The sequence below is a fragment of the Lineus longissimus genome, chromosome 9 (genome assembly GCF_910592395.1).
Source record: "Lineus longissimus chromosome 9, tnLinLong1.2, whole genome shotgun sequence".
NCBI lineage: Eukaryota > Metazoa > Nemertea > Pilidiophora > Heteronemertea > Lineidae > Lineus > Lineus longissimus.
The window spans coordinates 8303962-8319780 of NC_088316.1; the positions used below are offsets into that span (position 1 = coordinate 8303962).

At 42.0% G+C, this 15819-nt stretch overlaps 3 protein-coding genes across 3 annotated transcripts; 1 reads left to right on the forward strand and 2 right to left on the reverse strand.

Annotated features, from left to right (window-relative positions):
* Positions 1-2086: 2086 nt before the first annotated feature.
* On the forward strand, positions 2087-3674 carry LOC135493646 (uncharacterized). Its single transcript, XM_064781134.1, has 3 exons — positions 2087-2684; positions 3153-3389; positions 3572-3674. The coding sequence occupies exons 1-3, from the start codon at positions 2413-2415 to the stop codon at positions 3672-3674; spliced, it is 612 nt and encodes a 203-aa protein (XP_064637204.1). The 5' UTR covers positions 2087-2412.
* A 32-nt stretch (positions 3675-3706) lies between these two features.
* Positions 3707-5091, reverse strand: LOC135493645 (uncharacterized). Its single transcript, XM_064781133.1, has 5 exons — positions 5015-5091; positions 4622-4882; positions 4341-4512; positions 4082-4224; positions 3707-3919 (listed from the first exon to the last, which is right to left on the reverse strand). Exons 1-5 carry the CDS (start codon positions 5070-5072, stop codon positions 3747-3749), a joined length of 807 nt encoding a protein of 268 aa, XP_064637203.1. The 5' UTR covers positions 5073-5091; the 3' UTR covers positions 3707-3746.
* A 16-nt stretch (positions 5092-5107) lies between these two features.
* LOC135493644 (uncharacterized) lies at positions 5108-7677 on the reverse strand (the record flags this gene model as incomplete). The annotated part of the gene is made up of 5 exons (XM_064781132.1): positions 6917-7677; positions 6425-6638; positions 6036-6234; positions 5352-5889; positions 5108-5209 (listed from the first exon to the last, which is right to left on the reverse strand). Coding segments are annotated over exons 1-5 (1755 nt in total), but the record flags the coding sequence as incomplete, so codon positions are not given.
* Positions 7678-15819: the final 8142 nt, after the last annotated feature.

The following is a 15819-nucleotide window of genomic DNA, read 5'->3' on the forward strand; positions in this document are numbered from 1 at the left end:
ACCCAAAGTTGGAGGATTTGATGCTTGTTTATGGACTGCGCTAGCGACCGGATAATTCGCCGTCGGTCATTTTGGCTACGGTCCCTGAGTAAAAAATAGTCACTGAGTTGTTGTGGTTGGCAATTTTGCAACAAATCTCGCCATTTACGTTTGTTTTCTCCCTGTCTGGTCATTGGCCGTGACAACAATTATTCTGAAAGTCACATTATGACATCGTAGTATGAATTCCACTGCAGTTTCGTTACGCAGCAATGCTCATGTTTAGCTCACCTCTTAGCAGAGGTGAGCTTATCCCATACCGTGGCGTCCGTCGTCCGTCGTCGTCGTCGTCCGTCGTCGTCGTCCGTTAGCAGGGCACGTTTCGTAACTGTTAGAGCTATTGAGTTGAAACTTGGGACACATGTACCCTTATGTAATGACACCTTGGAGACCATGTTTCGGTCCGATTCGTTTCATGGTTTGGCCACCAGGGGGCCAAACGTTAAAAGTAAAAATATGCAATATCTCCCTTAATAGGAGTCGGGAAATTTTGAAAAAAATATGGTAGGTACTTCTAGCAAAGGTGCATCATATATCCTCCGGGTTTTTGATTTGACCTCCTTTTCAAGGTCACAGAGGTCAAATGGTGTAAATTGGCCGTTGGGATGTAACGATGGCACGTTTCTAAACTGCAATGACTATTGATACCAAATTTGGTACACATTTACCCCTTAGTCAGGTGATCTCAGGGACCGAAGTTTGGTCCAATATGATTCACCACTTGACCACCAGGGGGAAAATCCAAAAACCTTAAAAATGTGATTATTCCTTAACTTCTTGCCCGATTGCCACCAATTTGATATCATGGGTACATCTAACCACCATACAGTATATGTCACACAGGTTTTTAATTTGACCTTCTTGTCAAGGTCACAGAGGTCAAATGGCGTAAATTCGCTGTCAGGCCGTAACTATGGCACGTTTCTTAACTGCAATGACTATTGATCACAAATTAAGTACACATGTACCCCTTGGTCAGGTGATCTCAGGTACCGAAGTTTGGTGCAATCTGATTTGCCGTTTGGCCTCCAGGGAGGGGGACAAATCCTAAATTCTTCAAAATGCCATTATTCCTAGTAATGACTTGCCCAATTGGCACCAATTTTATATCATAGGTACATCTAATTCTAACAACCATTCAATGTGTCACCCGGGTCTTCTTTGATTTGACCTACTTTTCAAGGTCACAGAGGTCGAATGTACTGTAAATTGGCCATTTTGGGGAAATTGTAATTGCTTGGACCTACATCAAACCTAACACTACATGACACAATACCATGCTCTTTATCCATCTTTCCTCCACATGAGGTGAGCACAATGGCCCTGGCCATTTCATTTTAATTTGCAATCCTGTACTGTCTGTACACTGCGCTGTGCATGGCTGTGCTGTAGGCTGTAAAAAAGACAAAAACGATAGCCTAGCCCTATCTGCCTATAGGATAGGCTTAGATAATAACTCAACAGGCCCTCATGATTCATTTGATGGACACCTTATTTGATAGTACCTCATCATTAAGTCCACTAGATCCTGTTCTGTCACATGTCGTAGACGATAGACAATTTTCAAAACGTAGTACACCACTCGCTCATCTTTAAGCCCAGCTCTCGGCTCACATCATGTGGGCACGGTTGGCTGTTTAGTGTTATGGTTCAGTCTGTGAGACTAATTTAAAGTCACAATAAAGAGGTTACACTTTTATTTTGAATTGGAAAACAGCCCACAGGACTGACTTTTCACTGAGTAATAAGTGTGCCCTTCGAAGGTTAAGTCTTTTTTGGATTTGCTTCCATAGATCATACATGCCTTGTTCAGGATATCATCTGACAAATGCCTGATCAAGCACAGACTGCATCCGGTGGTGTACATTTCCCCGTCTATGTGATGTCACCCTTTTTTATTCAGTCCGTGTTAATTTCTCTTCTCTTTTTACAGATTAACTGTTGTTGGTTATTGCAAGAGGAGTCGTTGGTACATTTCAAGTCCAGGAAAGCACTTGCTGTTCCCACATTCAGAGTAAGGTGTGCTTACTCGTTTTACTGCTTTCCATTCCCGGAGAGCGTTATCAAATATCTGCCGCAAGGCAACAAATATATGGCGCAAGGCGCTTCAAATATCTGCCGAAAGGCATCAAATATCTGCCGCAGCAATAAAGTTCATTTTGTTAAAGGAATAATCCAGACCCTCTTTATATCTTGCCAATTTAACTTAGTACCTTATAAATAAACAACATGAAAAAATTCATATAATTTCCCCCAGCCAATTTATCACAAAACACGATTTTGAAAAACCCCACGCAAGAAAAAAACATTAAATCCGGAGATTGCCCCCAGATACCCTGTGACGTCACAGAAGGTGAACAGCTGATTTTAAACATGGCGGACAGCGAAGTTTCTGTGCAATCGAGCTGCGTATCTTTTGACATTTCCTCTGATTTCTCTGACTTTTCTGCGGCTGAATACTTGTCAGAGACTGAGGAAATATTTATAGACCAGTCAGGTGTCGAAAGACCAGCCATCGGGGTGCTACCGTACCAGTTTGAGCCGGAATATGACGCGGACGATCCGGAGGCAGAAATGCAAGTCGAAGTTGAAGACGATGAAGAGTCAGAAGACGATGCGCGGCGACTGGTTGATTTGAATTATTGGTGAGTGCTATAGTGATGTTTAGGTTCTTAACCGACGTGAATGGATGCAAAGTAGGTTTAGGGGGTGAGGGGGATATGCCTGGAGCCGGGACATTCAAGAAAATAGATCGTCAATTCAAGACAGATTTACCAAAGAAATTTGCTTATGCAACACACACACGTAGGCCTACACTGACACTGTCACTGGCCTATGGCATGCCATGTATGCCCTATGCATCTTCGTGCATGGTCATTGTGCATCCACAACTGCCAATATTTATATCTACATGGCCTGGAGGACATGGAGGAGAGGCTAACCTAATAAGTTTATGTAGGCCTATGGCCTCCTATAAGGCCTGGGGCTGGCTATGGCCTAGTATGGGGCATTGAAAATGGATGTTCACTCAATGCGGACAATGAGATAAATGACTTGTTATATTTACAAAGTTATACGATCGTTTATTTACAATAGTTTATTTTTATTTACAGGTGCAGCTGTGGAAACTGTCAGATCATGGAGACAGCACTAGAATGCAGATGTTGCCAGACTATGAACGTAGTCCAGCAAAAGCTCACTGACCCCTTGATCGAAGGTGCCGATTTCAAGTGTGTGACAGAACACCCGGGTTTTGAAGGAGCCTGCCTAAATATATGGGCGTTGGAAGTTGCTTTCCTAACGTTCAAAGCACAGCAAGGGAATCACGCCCCAGATGGACCAAATCATGAGTATGTACTATCAACGGACAATGTTCTTTATTCTAGTGTTCCCCTCTAGTCTACATATTAGTAGGTTCTTCGAGGTTGATCTGAACTGCTACCCTGCAAAAGAAAACAAACACATTTGTATTGTAGATTGTTGATTTTGGTTGTATTACTCTTTGATATGCAGTTTCACCTTTCTTTTTCAGGCGGTATCGATATGTAGCATACCGTCAATTTGTGCGCTGGTGCTGGGGATTCTTGGGAAAAGATCCGGGTCGTCCTACCCTCATGTACAGTGACTGCCATTAGGAATGCCTTTCAATCGGACACATACAAGGGTTTCAAACTGCCAAATATGGATCAGGAGGACTAAGAATGAACTTACGTTGAGTTGAAGCGCTTGGACCAATTTGCGACGGCTTCTTGCTTGTTCGGACGCACATACTTCGTTGCCAGTGGTGGTGGGACATTGATGTCATCAAGAACTTTGCCAAATCTTGCTGGGTCACATACAACTTCATCGCACAGTTTCTCCGTCAGATCTGTGAGGTATTCTGAAAAAGACAATCGATTACTGTAGTGTAAATTCAAAGCAAAAGATATTATAAAAGTATATTATATTTTTTAGTAGCTTATTGTTATCTTCTCTCTTTTCTTCAGCAAATTGCCTAAAGAAGGAACTTTACTGTCCCGATAATGTACTAAGTAATACATACTGTAGGTGGCAGGTGGTTTGGACTTCTGAATACTGAATCCCCCTTGCTTGAATTTTGGGAAAATAATTGTGCAAGCATCTCCACTGGTCTTTGCAACTGGGCGACTGCTGTTCTCATTGTAATGAAGAGCTGCCAATGCAAGCCTGAAAATGTAAATAAGATTGACATTATCAAAAGCTGACATTCAATCTGATCAGTCTTCAAAGCAGATTGGCAGCACTTGTTTGTGTGTTGTTGGAAAGATGCAGATGTTACTCACCTGCTCTTCATCCCAAGGTAAGAGAAATGAGTTGATTTTGGGCAGAAGTGCACAATCAGTGAATGGAAGGCCTCCACACTTGATGTCTGGTGTAATGGGCTCAGCTTTTTCACATCAGTCTGTAGGCGTTTGTTGGTGAGCAATGCATTCACCTTCTCGGTGACCTTAGTGCCTGAAATGATAAGAAATGTAAGCATATCAAAACACAAGAACATCACACTGGTAGTGGTAAGGGAAAGAGGATAGTAGTAGGATTTAAGATTAAAAAGAACAAAACTTACTAGGCTTCAGCCACTTCTTCTTTCGCTCTGACTCGTCAATCACCTCATGCGCACAGCGGGGAAATTTCTCGTTGTCGTGGCCCTCGTGAATATTCTGGATGTGGTTCATAATGGAAAGCCACTTGGCCAACAGCACTTCTTTGTCACCATCTTTATTGCTCGAGGCGCACCAGTACAAGTGATTTGATATGCTTTTGATCCAATCACGCAATTCTCCACATCCCGGTTTTTTGGCGAGTGCTTCCATCTTCTTTGCTAACCCTGAAAATATTTAGGACAGTAATGGCGATTAATAATAGCCTAGATTCGGATTATCTATCCTATTGTAAAAGTAAAGACTGCTTGATTGTACCAAACATACTATATACTACCAAATGAAGAAAATGAACCTGCCTTTTGCCACATGCCACACATCATAATAGTGTTTGGTGTCTTCTTGCTCTTCACGCATCCACTTTTGGATTTGGGGGTGTCTGTCCGAAATGAGTACTCTATCGCCAATTCCGCTTCATCTTTGAGCTTTGCAAAAGACCGTATCAAGCCTTCCTTCTCCATGGCACCACTGTTCTTTATACCAGGCTCATTACTCTGAAAATAAAAGATAAGGCATTACAGGAAAACTCTAGGCTCATTACATGAAAATGAGAGACAAGGCATGAGGGGGAAACTCAAATTACAAGCTAAGCATCCTTTTTATATTTCTGACATTGCCTAAAGATCTGATGCATACCTGAACCAACTCTTGGTGAATAATCTTGTTGATCCTCTCCTCAAGTATGGTGTAGGATCCATACTTGGCACAATGCCCAGGTGAGTCCGATCGTCCATCACCACCAAGTGTCAGCCCATCTTCCATAGATTTCAAAAGAGCAAACAGTTTCAGTTGTTCCTCTTCCCATGTCGTTAGAACTGTTGGAACCAGGAACCGTGTCATGTGGTTATGGTACGTTGATGTCGATGTACCAACAACGTTCATCGCCTTCAGCACCCTCAGTGTCTTGGTCGGAGACACACCAGTGAAGAGAATTGCTCCACTCAGTTGGAGGTTTCCAGCAGGTATGTTACCACGGTAAGATGGCTGGGATGACCATTCCCGATCGTAGGCACAGTCTGGGCAGTGCTGTGTTATTGCAACCTTGGTCCCTTTCCGGTACCTCTCCTCCACACGACAGGGCTTGCTGCAATTTGGGCAGGATGCAAAAAGTTCCCAAAGGCAGCTTTTGAACACTATAAACTTCTCTTCCGCCACATGAGAACCCGAGGTGAAACTGAAAGTACAGTAGGATTGAACAAGTTCATTAAAATAGGAAGATACAAACAATATTATTCTCAAACACTACATGTAGTTATTTGGAATACCATTGTGTAATCAGCCCATGCTACATCTATTATGGGTGATGATTTATGTACATACTTGAAGTTGTCATTTTCAAGCATTTCCTCATCCTTGCCTGGCTCGTACATGCTGACATCCATAGCGTCATCATCTAGGGTGTCATCATCTTCACTGTCTGGTTCCATGTCTGTGTCATGATCTGTTGTGGCAGTGGCAGTATTTCGCAGCAGAGTGCAATTCACACCAACTTCAGCTTTGGCTGGCTCAATTTGACATCCTAAAATAATACAATGGAAAGAAATTACAACTCTGTCCTATTTTTCATAATCCATAATTCAAAACAGTTACACATAGGGCTAGGCCTATACAACATTCCCCCTGCTTACACAACAGACAGACTAAAATTGTCCCATGTAATGCAACAGTAAAATGTTCATTGTCATCTTTTGTGTATTGAAATTTCTAACCTTTACTCCTGTGGGGAGGTCTTCTGACACTCGGCATGAAGTTGGCCTGGCATCGCACAGTTCTCGTTTTGCTCTTGATCTGATCACATTGTGTTGATGCATTTACCATCCCAGGTTCCAAGTACGGGTCAGCTGGTAAGTCTTCTTCTGTCATGTCTGGCAAGGGTGCTGGTTCTGTAGTTTCAGCTTCTGCCTCTTCATATGATGAAACAATCTAAAAAATAAAACAGCAACCAATGAGGCATGATCACCATCCATGCTTTTATATAAGGATAAGCAGATGTGACTACGATGACCCTTCTTTAGTTCTTGAGGCTAATTGTATGTTCATTGTGTACTATCTAGCCTAAGACCCTAGGCCTAGGCTAGCAATGCAAAGCTAAGGTTCAAGCCAAAGGCAGGCAGCAAGCACAGTGGTGGGCCAAGTATTGACGTAGGGCCTAGGGCAGGCCTCGGCTAAAGACAATGAAAGAATTACGGTAAGAGTCTTACCCTCATCAGCTCCAATTTTCTGACAGCTGGGCGAGCTTTCTTTGGCTGATTAGTACTATTAGTATTAGGGGTTGGTGTAGCAGAAGCCGTCCTTTTGCATCCTGTCATCATGGGCGAAGGCGTAGTGAAGACTGTTGGTGTCACTGCAGTTGGCAAGGACAAGGTTGGCAGTGGTTCTGGAGTTGTAGTAGGCCTACTGCTTGGTCTTGGAGTAGATGGGCTCATCATAGTCATTGGTGGCAGTGGTGACAGCATCCCAGCATGCCCAGGGCCAGGCCCCGCCATAGGCATCATCGTTGGCATAGGCCTAGCAGACCTACCGGTAGCCCTACCCCAAGGCGACATCATCATCAGATCAGCATGATCAGGGGGAGCATTGTTCATGTTCCTGGATGTGGTGGCCGGTGATGCCAAAGTAGAGCAGGTTCCCTCTGGGTATATTGTAGGGCATTGATTTGGCTTCATCTCCAACTTGGAGACATATCCAGTACTCCAAGCCATAAAGTTAGTGAAGCAACCTCTCTCAAAATGCTCACTACAAATTCGAGACGATTTGGATGGGCCCTTCCATCGATCCCTTGTCCGGTTCACAAACCTTTTCCACGCTCTTCTCGTCGCCGTACCGCTTGGAAATTCATGCAGAGATCTTATATTCTTCTCTGGACCCTTACTGCACCCGTACAAAACACACTTGAACACCATCGTTCACGGAAATTGCCTTAATTTAATGAATTATTCGCTCTATTTCTACCACTCCAGTATATTCCAATGTACACAGATGTATGCAAAATGGCGGATACACAAACAGGATCGCCTGTTGTGACGTCACGCAAATCAAGGGTGTTTGGTCTGTGTATTATGGTACGTTTTAGCGATGGGCCTGAAATTGCCACTTCTGAACTCGATTTTTTCAATAGTCGCGAAAATTATTTCAACAAAGTATGTAATATATTGTTGAAAAAGTACTAAAGGACTCATATTCGTTGGAATTGGCAGAAAAATATTAGGGTCTGGATTATTCCTTTAACCAACTCTTTATCTTCTTTTCTTCACATACAAAAAAGACCATCCCAGACATTTGGCTGCATCCACTTCATCAATGTCCAGACAACAGTCGGTTCATTTGACCATTCACCTCACAAAATACACTGTAATAATTATGTACCTTGAGTCAATGTGCATGTTATTAGTTCCACCTACGCTGCATGATGACAAGGACGCCACTCTTTGACGTCACCACACAACTCCTTGACGTCATCACACACCCCACTACTGCAACGGCAATAGAAATGACTTTACGTCATAATAGCAGGGTGACGTCAACTCAGTACTTCAGCATGCACTGATATAGCAAGAAGGTCTTTCGCACCAGCACTTCTGCGTGCTAGACGTTACAGCTTCACGTTTCCTCATAATAACGGTACCAACACACACTTTGCCCTTGCCTTCAGCTATCCATTTCAGCTGAGCGCCAGGCCCTTGGGCCTCTTGTTATGTGCTCAGCTCACCACAGCTTTCAATACTTGATGTATCTGAAGAGGCGTGCTGAACCTGACATGGCCTTACCAAGGAGCTGCTGGGTTCTCCTTCTTCTCCGTATAAAAAGGGGCATATTGCTGACTAAGGAACAAGACATATTGACATTGCCTCATCATCTCTATGGGACCAATTGATATACTTTTATATGCACGCATACATCGTGCCATTTCAGGGTCCGAGTCTGTGGACAATTGGTTTGATTAATTTGTCTCTTCGATATTGCTCCTTTATGCATTAGATTTTCATCGCAATTCAATCTATTCAAGATATAGCCAATTTGAACCTGTCTGCGACTCACTATGACTAGGAATACGCAGTAGAGCACAATGTCATGAAAAACGACCCTTTGTATTGTAAATTCCAATCACCTGCAGGACAGGTCAATTTCTCTCAATAAAATTAATTTTGTTGACTCCTGTAATCTCTACCTTATTAAAAAAAAAGAAAGTGGTGCTAGTCCCAAACTGGTAATTTCTATTTATTTTGACCTCTGTTAAATCAGGATACCTCTCAATTACAGACAGCATTTTGTATCCTTGTGCTGTACAACCCAGCCTGGACATACCACAGTTGTCCATGGAGAAGTCTCATCCTCTCTGACACTTCTTTTCTGTAAAGCTACCGATACAACATACTGAACTAGGGATATCTTCCGTTGCCTCCTGTAATATTTACATACCATGGCTGATTAATTCAATCATATTTCATCCAGCTGGCAGCTCTGCATTGGAAATTTTAGTGGTATAACGTGTTCTCTTGACCTTCAAACAGTAGTATAAAGCCGATATTTACTACTTTATACCCTCAGTCCTATGTTATTAGGTCATCCAGCTGAGCGCCAGGCCCTTGGGCCTCTTGTTATGTAATATTTTCCTATATCATGGGTGTGTCGCATTTGATTCATTTTTGTTTCAATGGGCCAGACAGGAGTTGAACAAATTCTGCGGACCTGCACCCAATTTCTTTTTAAATGTCTTCATGGTCTTAGAGTTGTTGTCATGGTTGCGTTCTTCACCAATTTGTTATCATGGTCGTTGGCCTGGGATCCTCCTTACACTCCTTGCATGGTGACAGTCAGACATGTCAGAGATACCATCCTTTCATGCTTTCCTGGGGACTATATCGATAGGTAGGTGACCTGGGATCGTAGGAAGACAAAGGCAGAAGCCAGAGCTTGTGGACACAATTTATTACTTTATGTACTACATCTCGACTCTTACGTGTAATCCCTTATTGACTAGAGTTCTTTCTAGGTTCTCCCGAGCTCTCGTGGGTTCTGTTCAGTTATCCTCCGGGTTCTCTTGAGGGAAAGGAGACCTCCAGATTTATACATTAGGTTTGTTTGTTACAATGTTACCCAGGCGATGGTGAGACTCTCTCCCTGGTACAAGTGACGTGGCCGGTCCCTCGAAACGGCTAAGTTGTGTCTGTCCCGTCATCTTGCATCATTGGATTAATGAATCAACATCGCCTCCCTCGATAAGAAAAGCCAAACTTGAATAACCTCACGTACTGTATATACCGTAGATCTTAAAAGTACACATTATGTTTTACTTGTGCTTTGTATCGTTTACCTTTCCCTAGTTGCTACAATATAAAAGTTATTTTTATCATTTCGTTTTAAACTTGAAAAGAATGCAATTAAAGTTGCTTAATTGAGAGGCCACAAATTTAGCTCATTTGCAAAAACACTCCTACTTAAAGGTGAACGGGCCTCATACTTTGAAAGGAGATACCCATCATTCTCACATATATCCCCCTCGTCACCTAGCGATTGACCCCAATCGCTGCGTCCTTGGGAATGGCTGGGTTTTTTTTTTGGTTTTTTTTTTGGATAGCGTTCACTCAACACTATGTACGTATGGTATCCTGTCCAGCAGGTAAATCAAAAATTATAAAAGGTAATTTGAACTCAGTTAAAAATTCTACGCAAACAATAACAGCCTTATAATAGCCTGAAAATTTCACCATAAACATTACATTTTGTGAAAACTATTAAAAACTATACCTGTTAGTATACCAATTAACGACAATACCATTTCTAATAGAAAACAGCATTAATACCCAAGATGTTTTCCACTTCATAAAATTAATTACGTTTGCTATTTCCAGGTAGGAGCGAAATATTCACCATACTGTTGTAAAGTTGTTTTTTTTGTTTTTTTTTCTTTTACTGGCATGGTTGACCACTAAGTACATATTGAGTAGTCCTTAATTCAAGTCTACATCCGCAATATATACAATGAACCCCTTGCAATCTCAAGGCAGATGACCAAAATCAACCTCGCTAATATTGACTTACTACAAACTTGAAGAAGATGCATCCGCACGTAGCCAAAGAATTATATCACCGATACTAAACCAGATTCAGCCAATGTGCACCAGCAAGCAGTAGGCCAATACTTAAGTGTGCCATCAATATTGCTGTTCGTGTCACATGCTGGTAAGGCTCTGGAGAGCCCTCTCCCTTTGCTTTTAAAAGTGTGGCGGAGCCAACCTCTGATGAACAATCTATTTAGCTACCCATGGTATTACATCATTTCCGCAATCCTTCAATTCAACAGCAATTACCAATGGCTGCGTAGTTTGAAGTCACAATTTCCGACTCATGAAATTTCAACAGTAAGTATGACCAAATACAACTCAGTGTAGGTCCAAACGACATTACCTGATGATGTTTCTAAGTCCATCCATTCATAAATCCAAATGAACAAAACAATATTATGTCATCTACAAGAAGCTCAATGGGGTCATTGTCGTCAGCAGGACAGAGTTACACGTATCTCTGGACGTACTGTCTCTGTCATCACCAAACTTGCAATGGAAACAAAACAAAATAAATCCTCTATTATTCATGTATCACCTGAGTCTGTACGGCATATGTTGCATGGTTGCTAATGTCATCAGATTCATGACTGTTCAGTGTTTAGGTCCTTTTCGTTTTATAGAAAATACCCTTGGCCTTTGTTTCGGCTCATCCGATGGACGAAATGTGGCACTATCAGTAACCCAATGCTTGCTGCACCATGGCCATCCATATATAATTATAAGTGCGCGCAATGTTGTTAAGATGTTATCGTGACGGTTCATGGCAATGCAAACAGAGTTGAACCCAACTGGCCGGTATACACACAATCCCTGCAGAATTCGGACTGTACAGCCAGTTTGACACCCACTTCATATTGTCCATTCAGTCAGTAAATCGTTGCATCTAAGGAACTACAGAAAGAAAGTGGGGGCAAGAATTTGTCCCCCAAGACACTAGCCTCTTGCCATGACAACGTTTCGTTTCGTCTGCCTTCACTCAGCTATCCTTCAAATATCCTCCTATGTATCGACGTCTTACCACAATTCCAAAATAATGTTCCTCAGAGCAGTGTTAATCCTCATTCAATTATTCTCATAACACTCTCGTTCTCTAGTAACTCCAATGCAAAGTTCAGTGTGTGGTACCATGCAGTATGAAATTGTGTCTTCCAGGTGTATTCCATCGAAACCTTTTTTCGAAATCAGAATCATACTGTCGGTTCTTTCTCAACTATGACATGTATGATGTCAATTGGCTAACTTATAGTATACTTCATCAAACTTTTGTGTTTAATATGCGCTGTCCCAAAGTTTCTGATCGATTACCTTATGATTGTCCTTGTATTCATTCCATCCACTTGTTAATCCAACAGTATCCTAAAGCGAACCCTCCTGGTTTGCCTCATAAAACGTGTGAAATTCCCTTATAGTGCCGTTTGTGTGCTCATATCTTTTAAATTGTTCCTTGTCGTATTCACAAACAGATGTTCTCAATTAATTTACTCACACAGTGCTCTGAAGTAGACCATCAGAAACGCTTAAGTCAATATTCATCGTGCCACAGTTTGGTGGGGTTTTTTTTGTATCTCCCTGATGCTAATCTAGATGTAACGTTACTAATCTCGTGTCCAAAGTCATCAAGCTTCTGTCATTGTCGTCATGGAAAATAAATCCTACCCGGGTTGTGCTCCACCAATTTGTTGTCATGGTTGGGTTCTTCACCAATTTGTTATCATGGTCGTTGGCCTGGGATCCTCCTTACACTCCTTGCATGGTGACAGTCAGACATGTCAGAGATACCATCCTTTCATGCTTTCCTGGGAACTATATCGATAGGTAGGTGACCTGGGATCGTAGGAAGACAAAGGCAGAAGCCAGAGCTTGTGGACACGATTTATTACTTTATGTACTACATCTCGACTCTTACGTGTAATCCCTTATTGACTAGAGTTCTTTCTAGGTTCTCCCGAGCTCTCGTGGGTTCTGTTCAGTTATCCTCCGGGTTCTCTGAGGGGTTCTCTGAGGGGTTCTCTGAGGGGTTCTCTTGAGGGAAAGGAGACCTCCAGATTTATACATTAGGTTTGTTTGTTACAATGTTACCCAGGCGATGGTGAGACTCTCTCCCTGGTACAAGTGACGTGGCGGTCCCTCGAAACGGCTAAGTTGTGTCTGTCGCGTCATCTTGCATCATTGGATTAATGAATCAACATCGCCTCCCTCGATAAGAAAAGCCAAACTTGAATAACCTCACGTACTGTATATACCGTAGATCTTAAAAGTACACATTATGTTTTACTTGTGCTTTGTATCGTTTACATTTCCCTAGTTGCTACAATATAAAAGTTATTTTTATCATTTCGTTTTAAACTTGAAAAGAATGCAATTAAAGTTGTTTAATTGAGAGGCCACAAATTTAGCTCATTTGCAAAAACACTCCTACTTAAAGGTGAACGGGCCTCATACTTTGAAAGGAGATACCCATCATTCTCACAGAGGATTGATGTAATGACATTCAAATTGCCTAGGATAAAAGTCGTTGCAAAGGTTGACCCTGTTACCCTAACAAATTCTGCGGACCTGCGCCCAATTTCTTCAAATGTCTTCATGGTCTTAGAGGATTGATGTAATGACATTCAAATTGCCTAGTATAAAAGTCATTGCAAAGGTTGACCCTGCCTCATATGCCTGCAAGTTAGATTTTACCAGGTCGGAGAATGGCGAAACCTTCAGCAACAATTACTACTCGCAATACCCGACAAACTGTCGACCCCGATGAAGTGTTTCTTTACTTTACTGAAAGGAAGTACGGCGCAGACGCTACCGCTAACCACAAACGTAGTATTCCTAGAGTTGCAGGTAAACCTATGATATTATTCTCCCGATATCATGATTGCAACTATTACTTACGTAGGGATGATTGTCCTCCGGACTTTATTACCTAGTGACTGTGGTCCGCTGGACTATAATCTCAAGCAATTATAGTCCGGTGGACTATAACCCCGTTGAATTACAGTCCATGGACCACCAGTACTAGAGAAGATAGTCCAATGGACTACCACTCCTAGATGTTATAGTCCAGCGGACCATTGCGCCTAACAACCCCTTTGATATAAGGACATATTATCATTGCTAACTGCAGTTTCATGTAGCTGGACCTAATTAACGCAAATTAGATATTTCTTTTGGTGAGAATTAGACCGAAACTGCGCATCATGAAATATTTCCGAGCTGATAGGTAAAATCCTGAGATAATCTAAACTGTGTCAATTTTAGTTGCTGGATGGCAATTTGGTACAAAGTGGTAACAACACCGAAACCAGATATTGAGGGGACCTCGGGGTCAGATGATCATGAGGCTCCAAATCAGGATGGTGACTGGCGTAAGGTCTTGCGCGAAGAAAATGAGAGAACGACATTTTACATGGACTTCACGGCGGCAAATTAGGTAATTACTCGGAAAACTTGTTACTCTTTTACTGGTAGCTTCTTATTCTCTTGCTTCAGTTTTCCAGGTAGAGGCCTCTATTGAGATTTTTTTGTTCTTGTGCCTAAATGACCGCATCAACTGCATTGGTCCAGTGCCATCTTCAAAATTTTGTTAAAGCAACTTGTTAGTCTACGCATCTGCGCATGCGCAGATCGTCACTGACGAAGTAGCTGGATTGCTACGAAAGCTCTGATTTGTAAGCTGAACAATATATGCTACCAAAAGGTTCCACTTTTGGATTATATTTGATTTGTCAGCATAGATGAGTTATCATAAAACTTGTTAGTCATTCGTGCAGGTCAAGTTACCAGGTTGCATTTCAATAACAGTAATACCATAAATGATCTTATCTCCATAGGTGGTCACTTCGGGCGTGATAAGACTGTCGCCCGAGTTCAAAAGCGCTACTGGTGGCCAACCCTCTACGAAGACGTAGTGTCATTCATTAAAAAATGTGACAGGTGCTAGAGAGTCAACCAGAAGACACCGAATGTTGGTAATCCACTTCATCCAATTCCTGTCAAGACCCCACAAGCCTGGTTATCCGTAAGTAATCATAACCTGACGCTTTACATGTATTTATAATTTGAAAATTCCTGTAACTACTAAATATGAAACCCGATATGTGACAGATAATGTATTTTCCATTTCAGATCGGAATTGATCTAATTGGCCCTCTCACTGAAACACCGCGCGGTAATAAATACATATGCACTGTAACGTGCTATTACAGCAAGATGGCACAGGCCAAACCATTGAAGTCGAAGGAGGCGGTCGGTGTCGGACGCGTACTTTACGAACTGTTCTTAGTGTGAGTATTCAACCTGCCAATAGGTTTTACATTATTAGTTTTGTCCCTTCAAGCTACCTCCGATGTGGAATCATTAACCGCTTCATACTGAATTGCATTAATGTAAGACCTCCCAACGAAATTACTCTTTTCCATCTCATTCTAGCTTTGGATTCCCCAAAAAACTCCTGTCCGATCAGGGAAGAGAATTTAATAATGCTGTCGTAGGGGAAATGACACAAATACTCAAAATCACTCACAGACGCACCTCTGCCTATCATCCCCAGTGTAATGGCCTTACAGGTAGGTTACATAGTTTTGATTCATAGGGAATGCTTTGCACCGACATCTCACGGCTACTGCAACTTGATGATCCATCCATGCCGAATATTTATAAATGAAAGGATAACGAATTCGCTTTAAAATTTCTTGGCCAACTTAAACGGTGTGGAAACTTGGTTTGATTGGTGCTGTTTTGGTTACACAGAACGATACAACCAAACTCTCGACCGACAGATTCTGAAGCTGCAAAATGATGATAAAAACGACTGGGATGACCTTCTACCAGAGTGCGTGTTTGCTTACAATACCTCTGTACATGCGTCAACAGGATTTCAGCCATTCTATCTGATGTTCGGGCGGTGAGTAATATTAACGAAATACTTTTTAAAACTGTTGACGCCTTCTACCAATGCTCCTTTATTACTCACCTACATCAGAAAGATCTTGTCCTGTGTCAGTTTTTATTCATACTACTGTATACTATTCCCCTTTCATCCA